The 12225-nt window shown below is 59.1% G+C and overlaps 3 protein-coding genes across 3 annotated transcripts; 2 read left to right on the top strand and 1 right to left on the bottom strand.

The window, feature by feature from the left end:
• Positions 1-495: 495 nt before the first annotated feature.
• Positions 496-3798, top strand: BXZ73DRAFT_86249 (uncharacterized protein; the record flags this gene model as incomplete). Its single annotated transcript, XM_048024131.1, has 7 exons — positions 496-1308; positions 1363-1684; positions 1712-2323; positions 2433-2909; positions 3038-3513; positions 3545-3602; positions 3671-3798. 7 exons carry the CDS (start codon positions 496-498, stop codon positions 3796-3798), a joined length of 2886 nt encoding a protein of 961 aa, XP_047883768.1.
• A 584-nt stretch (positions 3799-4382) lies between these two features.
• On the top strand, positions 4383-6821 carry BXZ73DRAFT_37699 (N2,N2-dimethylguanosine tRNA methyltransferase; the record flags this gene model as incomplete). The annotated part of the gene is given in 13 exon segments (XM_048018064.1): positions 4383-4693; positions 4775-4859; positions 4873-4961; positions 5023-5184; positions 5246-5361; positions 5418-5481; positions 5539-5590; positions 5644-5792; positions 5849-6017; positions 6071-6205; positions 6276-6358; positions 6414-6599; positions 6677-6821. The coding sequence occupies 13 exon segments, from the start codon at positions 4383-4385 to the stop codon at positions 6819-6821; spliced, it is 1746 nt and encodes a 581-aa protein (XP_047883769.1).
• A 314-nt stretch (positions 6822-7135) lies between these two features.
• Positions 7136-10930, bottom strand: BXZ73DRAFT_37357 (Pkinase-domain-containing protein; the record flags this gene model as incomplete). The annotated part of the gene is made up of 6 exons (XM_048017982.1): positions 7136-7300; positions 7358-7548; positions 7608-7865; positions 7917-8147; positions 8203-8319; positions 8368-10930. 6 exons carry the CDS (start codon positions 10928-10930, stop codon positions 7136-7138), a joined length of 3525 nt encoding a protein of 1174 aa, XP_047883770.1.
• Positions 10931-12225: the final 1295 nt, after the last annotated feature.

Below are 12225 nucleotides of genomic sequence, written 5' to 3' on the forward strand. Positions count from 1 at the left end.
GATCACGATCAGTCGGCACGATCGCCGGAGCGCCGGCGCATTGCTCCGGGCGATGACGAAGGGGCGCATGTGAGACTTGGATGCCGCGCTCTCCATGGGCTGAGGTACAGCGATGGCTGGGCAACCATGGAAATGTTACGGACACTGTTTCCCGCCTTTTTCCCCGTTCTCCGCCATGATTTCCCGCTTGCTCCTCCCCATCGCCCTCTCCGTTCCACGGGTCTGAGGTCGTGACCGCAGCGACGTCCGCCATCCTACCCTTCTATCCCCACCCACGCCTGCCGTTCCTTCGCTCGCTTGATCAAGGGAAATACACCACGCCCGGCCAGCGTTGGTTTCGAGCGACCGCGGCTGCTCCATTTGCCTGCCAGGTCGGCATCCTTCGGCGCACCTTTGAGGTCGCCCAGGCGCAGCCCCCGCGGTCAGCACATCTTCCTGCTTCCAGTCTACACAGGACTGCTCACCTCCCCCTCCTCCTTGGCCCTCAGGCCCGCCATGGTGGTCTCCTCCGTCCTCCCAGCCGATCCCACGCTTCCCGCTAGCGCCGCCGCCTACACCGATGACCTCAAGTTCGTTAGCGCGTACCTCACCGTACACATGCAGAGTGACGCGAGTCGCGTCTATTCCTATATTCTGTGGATCGCGCTAGGTGTCGTCCTCATTGTATGCTCCATTCTTCATCATCTGCACCTCGGCGGTGGCTATCTGGGCGCGCGCTGGAGCAAGTGGGCGTTGCGACGACGGACATGGAGGAAGAAGCACTCTCTCGCCGTCGCGAAAGCAAACGGCCAACCGCACAAGCAGCCCTTCTCGCTCCCCTCCAACTCACAGATATGCACCCTTATTGTCATCGTGATCAGCTCCCTTCTGCTCTCCTTCCTTGGACCAGACTACATCGCGCCCGGCTACACGCTGTGGACCCTGCAAGACGCCCCTTACGCCACCACCTCGATCACTAAGCGCGGTTACGACTTGTCTCAATGGTACCAGTACCAGCCCCGATATACCATCCCCAAAGCCTGGTGGACTGCCGGTAACCGCACCGGTCTCATCGCGTTCGCCCTATTCCCTCTCTGTGTCCTCTTCGCTCTCAAGGCTCCGCCCTTCGCCATCTTCTCCATCCCATTCCTTGTCCAATTCTACTGTGATAAGCTGTTGTGGCTCCACAAGTGGGTCGGGCGTCTCGTCTACCTCTTCGTGGTCCTGCACGTCGCCCTCTGGAGCGTACAGCTCTTGAAGGATAAACACGACGGCAAGGTCGCGTATGTCTACGCGTGGACCTACGAGAAGTTTTTATTTGCTTGGACGGTGCGTCACACATCCGTGTTCTCAACTGTATCTCCTCACACCTTTTTCCTCCAGTCGTTTGGGTGCTTCACGCTCCTCATGATATTTTCTCTGAAGCCCTTCCGGACGAAGCATTACGAATCTTTCTGGTTCCTTCATGTCCTTCTCGCCCCTCTCACGATCGTCATGGCCGCCCTTCACCACCCTCCTGTCTGGTGGTGGTGTTGGGCCGCCATTGGACTCTGGATTGGAGAGCGTACTTGGCGCTTTACGCGGTGGATGTACACCAATGGCATCCTCGGCCGCCGAGTCCAGGCCCCGTCAAGTAAGATGCGAAGAGGCCAATCTCTCAATCACGGGCCCTCTGCGTTCCAGTATCCTCCATCTAAGATGGCAGGTCAGTTCACCCGCGATCACCTTCCAGCGAACTCTACTACTGCGCTTGCCCACTATCCCCCAATCACGCCCACCGCCTTACTCCCTGGAGTTGGTCTGTCAGTCCCAACAGATTACATTCCTCCCCCTGGATACGCACATGCGGAGCTCCTTCCTGGACACACCGTTCGTCTACGCGTCGTCACCCCCGGATATATCACCTGGGCGCCCGGGCAACATTTCCTCATCTCCATCCCTTCGATCACTCGGTTCACGACACACCCTTTCACGGCTGCTTCCATTTGCGATGAGCAGAACGCGTACGACGACGGTCGCGTTCTCATCTTCCTCATCCGCGCCAAAAACGGCTGGACAAGGGATCTCTGGGATTCCATCGTGTCGATGGTCAGTCGCGGTCAGCGGTTTCACAAGCCTGAGGCGCCACCACCATGTGAGATGCCCACGCGTGGCGTCCTTCTGCGGACCTTGGTCGACGGTCCCTACGGGTCTTCGGTACGGGCGTCATGGCATATGTACTCCTCCGTCCTGATCGTGGCCGGAGGGTCTGGCGTTAGCTACGCGCTGTCAGTTCTCCAGTACCTGTGCCTCTGCATGGCTGGAAGAGATGGTCAATTCCTTGGAGGACACAAAGGCGGTCACGGTTCCCCGGATTCAAGACAACTCGTGTTCGTTTCGTTTGGCTTGTCCGCGAGTTTGGTATGCCATCTTTCCACAATCCGACAACCTCGAAATACTGACAAGACATGTAGGTCACATCCAGTGGTGTGCCGCAGTACTTCGGCGATGCTTGGATATTCTTCCGTCCCCTGAGCTTCAGATTGACATCTTTGTCACGAACGTCAGGCCGTCGGCCGGCCCCAAACAACCGAAGTCGACTGGACTTGCTGACAAAGAAGAAGACCACTCGCTCCCCCATTCACCCCTCACCCCAGACTCTCGACGGTCTTCACAGACCTTTACTGAGGAAGGCGGGGATTACATCGATGTTGTGGACTTGAGCTACTACACTAGTGTCATCCAAGAAGACGGCGAGTTGGGACACGAAGAGCACATCCTCGACTACACTAACTTTGAAGGCGATAACGACAGCGCGCTCCCTGGAGAAGATCAGTTCAACATCTCCGTCAAAAAGGAAGGGAAAACTCGTCGTGCCACGACCCAGAGAGCGTCGATGGTCTTCTTGGCTAAGCAAGAGCTCATACGTAAGACCGAATCGGACTACGACAGTCCGCCGCCCACGCGACCGTGAAGCTGGTTGACAAGCGTGCTTCGCGTTCTGGACTCCCCCTGATCGACACTTCCCATCCTCGCGTATCCGTCTCACACGTTGAACCGGCGACACCACAGAGCCCAGGGATCGACATCAGTACAGTGCGGCCAAGTTTTGACCTCGAGCCTCGCGAAACCCGCCCAGACAGCATGCTCAGCACAGGCACGAGCAACAGCATGCAGAGTTCAAGTACCCTCACCGCGACCGCAAATAGGATCCAGTTCCAATCCCCTCCAAACAGCGCTGTCCCTCTCATTCGCCCTCAAAGCTTCGCTCATACCCCACTCACTTCGCACTCGCACAACTTCTCCGCCACTTCTGACTTCTCGCTCGGCCACAACATGTGGCCCTCGCAAAGCTCGCTCGGGCATGAGCTGCGCCCTGGCGCGATAACCCCCATTTCCCCGGGTACCCCAGGCTCTCTCCGTTCAATGTCACGTCTGAGCACCTGGACGGACACGGACAGTTTCGCTGCACTTGTGCCGGGAGGAGACGTTGCGACCATCCGCGAACAGCTCCGGCTGGACTTGGACGAGCTCGAAGTGGAGGACGTAGGAATCGTGTCGGAGCATGCGCGACCGGAAACCCAAGCTAGAACGCATCCTTGCCGACGAGATAGAGCGAGCGCGGGGCGCCATCGCTGTTGCTTGTGAGTTTTCCCCCAGCTTGTGCGTTGTTCGTCGTGCGTTTCTGACGACGACGTTGTTACGTGTGCAGGTTGTGGCCCGACGTCGCTCGACGCGTTCGTCAGGAAAACGGTGGCTGCACAGATCGATCCGGCGCGCGTGAAGCGTGGCGACATGCGCGGCTCGATCACGCTCTTCTCCGAGGAGTTCTCGTACTGAACATGCCGAGGGCCACTCGATCGACACCGGCGGATGTCGTCCGGCCTCCATGCGCGCGGAAGTACCTGCATGCGTGCCTTGTGTTTACATCACTTTTCACGTGCTCTCCCTTGTAGATGCAACCTGCATACCCGGACTCTCCATAGATGTCTTGAAGACGGCCTCAATGGCTAGTGACAGACGCTTTCCTACGTTATATCCCGTACTTTCTAGCTCTGACTGACGCTGTATCACTAGCTTTTACCACCTTTACCCACTTACAATGTTCGGAATGTTTATTCATTACAGTACCATTTCCCCTGCTGTGTTTGTACGGCTGCAATCATTACTGCGAGTCCGCAAAACTTGTGCGAATCACCAGACGTTTGCTAGCCGACGCTGGGGGATCCGTTGGATGACGACAATGGGCGTCTAAATGCTTCATGGCCCAGCACGGGACACTCGTCCAGCACTGGGTGGCTTTCAGCCACCACCGCGGCAAATTGCTCTCTCTCTCCGCCCTCCGCGCCCTACGGCCCCCACGCCGCCTTGGAATCCCGCACGTCCCAAGCCTCAACATCCCCAGCATCTCCCCGACACGTAAAATGAGCACGGACCCGTCCACGCCCGCTCCTGCGCTCGTCATCCCGGAGGGCTTCACACTCCACTGGGAGAACACGTCTGCGATTTTGCTGCCCGCGGAGAACGGCGCGTTCCTCAACCCGGTGCAGGAGTTCAACCGCGACCTGAGCGTCGCGTGCATCCGCACGTGGGGCGCGCGCATGAACTCGGACCGCGAGCGGCGGTGGCGGGCGGCGCAGGAGCGGAAGGTGGCGAAGGCGACGAAGACGGGGGCGCGGGACGCGGACGCGGACGGGCACGAGGCGAAGCGGACCAAAAGTGAGTGTCGCGCTTCGTTAGGGTGCGAGTAGGGGGTTGATAGGGGGACGTTGCGCGGTACAGCGGAGACGGACGTGAAAGATGCGTCTTCGGAGAGCGCGGGTGCTTCGCAAATCTCGGAAGGAGCGAAAGGGCAGCAGCAGGCAAGCAGACTCAGTGGGATGACAAGCGTTTGTTCTAATGTGATGTGTTCAGTACCACCCGCACAAGTTCGTGATTATGGAACCTCTGTCCGCTACCGGGCTGCGTGCGATTCGTTACGCCAACGAAATCCCTCTCCTGAAGTCTGCCGCTCGAGTACGTCGCTCGCATACCGCCCGCTAACGTACCTCTGCTTGCCAACAGACATGTCATTGCGAATGACCTCTCTCCTGCCGCTATCGAAGCGATGCGCCGAAACATCGAGCTCAATGACCTTCACGAGAAGGTGCTCCCACCCGAGCAAGGGTCGGAAGACCCCCCAAAAATCCGTCCGGCAAGGATTCAGGTTCATCAAGGGGACGCTTGGTGAGCCCCTGTGCGCGTAACGTCGCTCGTCAATTGGCTCGCTCAACCCATATGCGCGCAGTGCCTTGATGTACAACCACCGCGCGGACCGTGACCGGGTCGATGTCATCGACCTCGACCCATATGGCACCGCGGCACCCTTTGTTGATGGCGCAGTTCAGTGTGTCAATGACGGAGGTAATCGAGCGAACTGCGTTGGTGCGCTTCGGATTACGCTAACCCCGCGTTCGCAGGGCTGCTATGTGTGACGTGCACAGACATGGCTGTTCTTGCTTCTTTGCCGTACCCCGAAAAATGGTGCGCCGACAACCTACTCACATCGGCCTCGAATGCCCTCGCTGACGCGCACCCTAGTTTCGCGAATTACGGCGGCGTTCCCGTCAAGGCCGAGTATAGTCATGAAGCCGTGAGTACGTCTGATTCCTCGGACAGAATAGTCTGACGAACACGGACATCAAGGCTCTCCGTCTCGTGTTACATTCTCTTGCCACGGCCGCGGCTCGTTATGGCCGTAGCATCCAGCCGCTACTATCTTTGTCTATCGATTTCTATGTGCGCGTTTTCGTGCGCGTGCAACACTCTGCTGCGGAGGTCAAGCGCAATCTCGGGTACGTCAAAGATCGTTGACATAATCCCGACGATTCCATTGAGGCCGATTTTGTAGCAAGACAGCCATTTACTACGTGTGCAGCAATTGCGAGTCCTTTTATGAACAGCCGCTCGGCCGAGTCAAAGAGAACCCCGGCAAGAACGGATCTATCAACGTCTCCGCGAAACAGCATGCCGGTCCTCCAGTGTCTGGACGATGTCCGGAATGCGACTCGACACTGCATGTGCGTCGCCCTCACAGATTCGGAGTGTGTCAGGCTGACATGCAGCGGCCTAGCTGGCAGGCCCGATGTGGTCTGGGCCGTTGCACGAACCAGCGTTCGTGTCGGACGTGCTCGAGCACGTCGAGGCGAGTAAGGACAACTACGGTACGGCGGCGCGGATGCAGGGCATGCTGACCGTGGCGAAAGAGGTTAGTGCGCGCTACGTGTGGATCACAGAGTGCACCCACGACGCCCGTGCTGACCGAGGCGGTCTCGCAGGAACTAGACACGCCGTTCTACTTCACGCCAAGCACCGTCGCCAGCCACTTCCACTGCGTAAATCCTAGTCTTGATGGCACTGCGTAAGTATACTGTATGTTATGATCACGGCGCATGCTGATGTGTAGAACGCGTTAGATCTGCGCTGCTCCACGCCGGGCACAAGGTTTCGCGCTCGCACGCGTGCGCGGGCTCCCTGAAGACCACGGCGAGTTATGCCGAAATACATGACATCTTCCGCTCGTGGATCAAGTCGCATCCGGTGCGCATGGACAAGATCTCCCCAACCTCGCCTGCCCAACGGTTACTCGCGAAGGAGCCTGAGTGAGTTTGAACGTTGACACCCTTCTCTTCCCTGGACACTCACTCCCTGGACACTCACTTCGTCGTCTCGCTTCCAGGAAAGAGCACACTTTCAAGCACCACCCAGACTCAAATCCCAAGTCGTCGAAAGTGAAGCTCGTACGTTACCAGCAGAACCCGACGCCGAATTGGGGACCGGGTTCGAAACCGGGTGCAAAGCGGAAACGTGAAGACGCGGACTGAGAGGCTCGAGGGCGGGACGGGAGATGGAGAGTGAGACAACAGCGTGACGTGGTATTCATAGCTCGACCGTGTTACAAAGCATGCTTCCGCAGGGAAAAAGAAAAATACAGACGTTGAGACGTCAGTGGTTGTTCTTGACTAGACATGGTGCTGGATACTGCGACTAGATATAACATAACACCAACTCGGAAACGCGGGCTCGGGCTCCGCAGCAGGAGAGAGACGCGATAAAGAAGAATTACGGCTCGTACAGAAATGTGCACGTGAAGCGCACTGAGGTGGAACGAACGACGGAGCGAGCGCGGGTTCCGTAGCTACTGACCGAATGGTCCTGGGAGGTTCGCAATCCATGCATGCTTGAGCAGGTTCGCGGCAGACGGACGAAGCTCGTGGTCGAGCTCGAAGGTCTGCTCCAGGAAGTCGACAGCCTCGGGAGAGATGTCGGCGGGGATGGTAGGTTTGGCCTTGGCAGATCCGACCTGTGATTCATGCGCTCAGCACCACATACGTCCGTGAACGCGGCGAGGAATACTAACCTTGAAGATCGCCTGCATCTGGGAGAGCTGTGGCCATGGGTGCTCCCCAGTGAGCATCTCGACGACGAGACAACCCACACTCCAGATGTCGGCCTTGAAAGTGTACGCGGTCTGCTTGACAACCTCGGGTGCCATCCAGAACACGGAACCCTGGAGGGACGGCCGATGCGCACGGTTTCCGGTCATCAGGTCTAGCGGAGAGTGCGTTAGCTCCGTTGAACGACGGGCGCAGAGAGTAGAGATTACTCACTGTCTTCGACTTTCTTGGAGATACCGAAGTCGGAGATCTTGATACCGCCCTTGTTGTCAACGAGCATATTCGCGCCCTTAATGTCGCGGTGAATAATGTCGCGCTCATGTAGGTAGTTGAGACCAAGCAGGATCTGGCGGACCCAGTTGCGCACGAGCGGCTCCTCGAAAGCGCCATAATTACGAAGAAGAGAGGTCACGGAACCACCGGGGACGTATTCCAGGAAAATATTAAGATGGCCTTCGTCGATGCATGATGCTGTGCAGAATGTCAACCCACGCATGAGAGGGAGCCAGCGCAAGAGCTCACAGTGATATTGAACAATGTTCTCGTGTTGCAGATCACGGAGTAGCTCAATCTCGCGCTCGAGCGCTTCGAGCATAGACTGTTTCCGCTCTTCGTTGGGCGCCGAGCCGGTAGGAAGCTCGACTTGCTTCACAGCCATAAGCAGACCGGTGGCAGCGTCCATGCCGAGATACACCTTTCCGAAGGACCCTGCGCCGATTAGAGCGCCCTTGATCCATTTGATGGTCTTCTCGCCTGCACACAACCCATATTAAAGACGCGCCTCGAACGGGCCGAGGTCCACACTCACCTCGAGACATAATAGTCTTGCCAGGTTCACCCTCGTCTGCCAGCGTCTCATCCTCTCCACCATCCTCATCCTCATCCTCATCCTCCTCCTCTTCTTCATCCTCTTCTTCCTCCTCTTCTTCTTCTTCGTCGTCGTCATCGTCATCGTCGTACTCGTCCTCCACACCGCGCACACTGCGATCGTCTCCCACATCCACCTTGGTCCACTCATCCGAGTCTGACGCCTTCTCCTGTCTACTCTCCACCTCCGCCGTGATCTCGTCGACGGTCATCAAGCTCGCCGTATCCGACCGGTCGCGCTTGCTGCGGAGCTCCGTGATGTAGCTCTGCCGCTTCGACGCGGTCGACATCCGCCGCGATGCCCGCGAACCGCTCTCACCGCCCAGGTTCAGCTGCTCCGACAGGCTCGTCGTCGGGAACATCACCGGCGGGAGCAGTCGCGGGTCCGATTGCTCGGGCGAGAGGTCCTCTGTCGAGAGGTCGACGGAATGCCCGTCGTCAGTCGAGAGCGACAGTCGCGGAGGGTCGAACGCGACCGTCGGGGGTGGGGGGAGGGGCGGAAGATCCGAGTCCTGGACGGAGAGGTGCTCGACGGCGGTGGAGGACATGCTTGACGCCATCGACATCCGGCGGGAGGCGCGTGCGGAATCCAACGTGCTCACACTGAACCGTGAGGGCGGCATCGAGAAGGAGATGATGCTGTCGCGCCGGCCGGGGACGCCGCTCTGGCGCATCATGCTCTGTCTGCGAGTGCGCTCGAGCACCTTCTTCTCCGTGTTGGGGAAGTACTCGGCGAGGTGGTTGGTGATCAGCTCGCTCGGCGGGCGTTGACCGAAGAAGTTGCGGAGCTTGGATGAGTGCTTGCCCTTGGATTTGGTCGGGCTCGCTGACGATGGCGATGCGGGAGTCTCTGGTGCGACGTCCGGAATGCGTACGCCGAGGCCGCTGAGGATGCTCACAGAGCTGGCGCGTTTCATGGCTTTGGTCATCATAGGCGGCTCAGCCGCGAGGGCTCTGTCCAGTGCGTCTTCTCCGTCGTCGACCGAAGGCGTGGGAGGTGTAAGCCCACGCCTTACGCGCTGTTCGTTGTGCAGCGTTAACCCGCGCTCGCGCACCGGGTCGTCGGGAGACGTCTGAATGATGGCATAAATTTCTTCCTCGCTCAGAGCCCCGTCTGTGACAGAATACATCAGGGGAAATTGAAAGCGCGGGACTGCTTTGACTTCGTTACCTTCACCCTGGTTCCACTGCAGCGAAGCCCACCATCCGTCCACGCTCAATCCACCGTCTTCCGCGACAATCGAGTACGGGCCGTCCTGACCGACCTTGCCAAACTTCTTGAGCGCCTTGATGAGCACCTCGAGGCCGTTGCTGCAGTCTGCGACGTTGAGCGTCGTCGTCTTCATCTCGTCCGGCAGCATGAACTTGATGAGCTTCCTGCGCAGGTCGTCCAGGGACGGGTTGTGCGAAGGTGTGCCTGGACGATATGGTGTGTTCGTGCCGCGGAAAGCCGGGTTCGCCGAGCCGGCGCCGCGCCCCGACGTGAAGGACTCCGCTATGGGTGATAGACCATGTTGCAGCGGCGAAGCGTACGGGTGTGTGTTCTGGCGCTGGGGCAGACCACCCAGACGCGGTAGCGGCTTGTCTTTGTCGGAGGAGAGCGCCGCGGTGGCCGATTGCGAGCTGCTGCGCGAGTGTCCGAGGAGCTGTTCGGTGGCGACGCGACTCGCGCCGCGTACTGGGGGCTGCGTGGGCGGGAACGGAAGGGGGGAAGTTGATCGACTCGGGGTTCGGAGGTTGTTCCCTTGCCGAGGATCTGACGGCAACCCATACGACCAACCGCCTTGCGCCTGCGAGGGCGTGAGCAGGCCCGCTTGGGGAAGCGACGGGGGCACATCGAGCGTGGGGGTGCCTCGTCCGGATGGGCCCGGGGTGCCGGGCTGGAAGAGGTTGCGAGGTGTCCGGGCAATAGGCGGCAGGGGTGGCTGCCCGCGCGGGGGAGGCGGCAGCGGGGGAAGGTTCGATCGGCTGTGGGCAGTGGTGGGAGTGCCGTGCTGGGACGCGCTGTTCGGTTGGACCGGGAGGGGGCGCATTGCAGCGTTGATACGCGCGGAGTCCTGTCCATCACGAACGAGACGGGGGAGGTCGGGAGAGCCTCCATTTGGTGGGAGGTGCAAGGGTGCAGGGCGACCAGACTCGAGACGACGCGCAGCGCGAGAAGATCCGCCGTGATCACTGGAGAGACTGGAGGTCCGATTGTGGTCCGCACCTCGAGGACGATTTGCGATGGAGGACAGTGCTGGGTTCGAGGAGCACTTCTGCCGGAGCTGCTTCACCGCATTCACCACCCGCAATCGATCCCCAACGCTCGTCATGCCCATCTCCTTGAGCGTCATCTGGTCAAGCTCCAGCAGCACATCTCCTCGAATGTCGTTTGCTTTGAAGGTTGCGGAGTGATGGGCGCACTTGATGTCCGCGAGCCACAAGGCAACGTGCGCGTCGGTCCACGCGCGTAGGAACTCGGCATAGGACATCCCAGGCGGTGGATCCAGCATGTGGCTCGAGTGTGAGTTTGAAAGACCGTTGACGAGCGACCCATTCAGATTGGCGATCCGGGGAACCTGAAAGTGGCTGGCCGCGGGTGAGGACGGGGAGGAAGCTCTAGAGGTGGGCTGGGACGCGTCCTCGAGCGCGTGGAGGGTGGTGGAGGAGGCTATAGCCACGGACATCTACAGCAGAGCTGCAAGAGAGATTAGATACAGAGGTCGGGCAGGGAAGAGCTGGCGTAATAGAGGGCGTCAGAGGCGTGGACGAGCAGAGGACGAGGGCGGGAGATATGAGACGGCCGTCAACGCCGCATGGACAGGATTGACCGCCGGGTTAAGCAGGACGAGAGAAAGAGCGGGCCTTGGGGAAAGGGACGGGGGCAAAGGGGCGAAGACAATGGACAGAAAGACGACGACGGCTCGCAGCAACAACCGCCTTCCGAACAGGCGCCCAATGCAACGGGCGCTAATATAATCTTCTTCCTCTCGGAGGACTGAAGATGCATTTCCTGAGGGCTTGAATGCAGATATAAACACTGCGGGCGTTCTGTATCATTGATATTAACATGGGAGTTTTTCTCAGAGCTGGATTAGATCCTATGCAATGGACGCTGAATGTGTAGCGATAGTACGTTAGGTGCCTGTGTATGGAGGGATTCTAGATTTGACTAGAGCATCAATAATCGAAAGGAGTCCGAGCATGTGGTGAAGATATCGTGAACATTATGTTTTCGTGGAGGACAAGCTGAGGTTTCGCCAACATGTCGAGTTTCGACGGCACCGGCCCGGGGGTGCCGCACCGACGGAGGGCACAGCTGCCACCGGCCCACCACATTTGCTGGTTGCTGGCAACGTCGCTGACAGCCCCAGCCGTGCATTGGTTCGTGTCACGGGGGAAAGTGGGCAGACCACGGTGTCCACCGGCCAGTCGGACGGGACGAGGTGTGGGCTGGTGTGGGCTGGTGAAGCCTGGTGTACATCTGTGTACATGTGCTCTTGGCTGCAGATCAGCGCTACTTATCGAAGAAGAGTGATGTCGGCAGCTTCAGTCTGGCGAACACGGCTTGGCCATTCTCCCGAGTTTCCCTCCAGAGTCGCGTCCTCGTCTGCGTACAGCCAAGGCGGGCTTGGAGCGAGACCATCCGCCACAATATGCGCATCACGGATGTTAGTGGAAGCCGTGCTCATTCATCACTATGGGCATGTTACTGCCGTTTACGAGCCTGGGGCCCAGACGAGAGACGTTATTAACGCCTCACCCTTCCGGCCTGGGTCGCGCCGCCGTCGCGCCCGAGTAATTGACTCCTGTCTCACGTTCGCGTCGTCGATTCGTGAGTGCCGCGATCGTGGAAGCGTCAGCGGTCTCCGGCAGATGCCCCTGGCCTTCCGATAAACGTTCTGCCGTGCCTCTCCGTGCACCCGACGTCTGAGCCCGAGAGCTCGGCAGGCAGTCGCCTGTCGCCGGAGCCCAGGACGGG

This window comes from Epithele typhae (assembly GCF_022376455.1).
Source record: "Epithele typhae strain CBS 203.58 chromosome Unknown BXZ73scaffold_1, whole genome shotgun sequence".
Classification (NCBI taxonomy): domain Eukaryota; kingdom Fungi; phylum Basidiomycota; class Agaricomycetes; order Polyporales; family Epitheliaceae; genus Epithele; species Epithele typhae.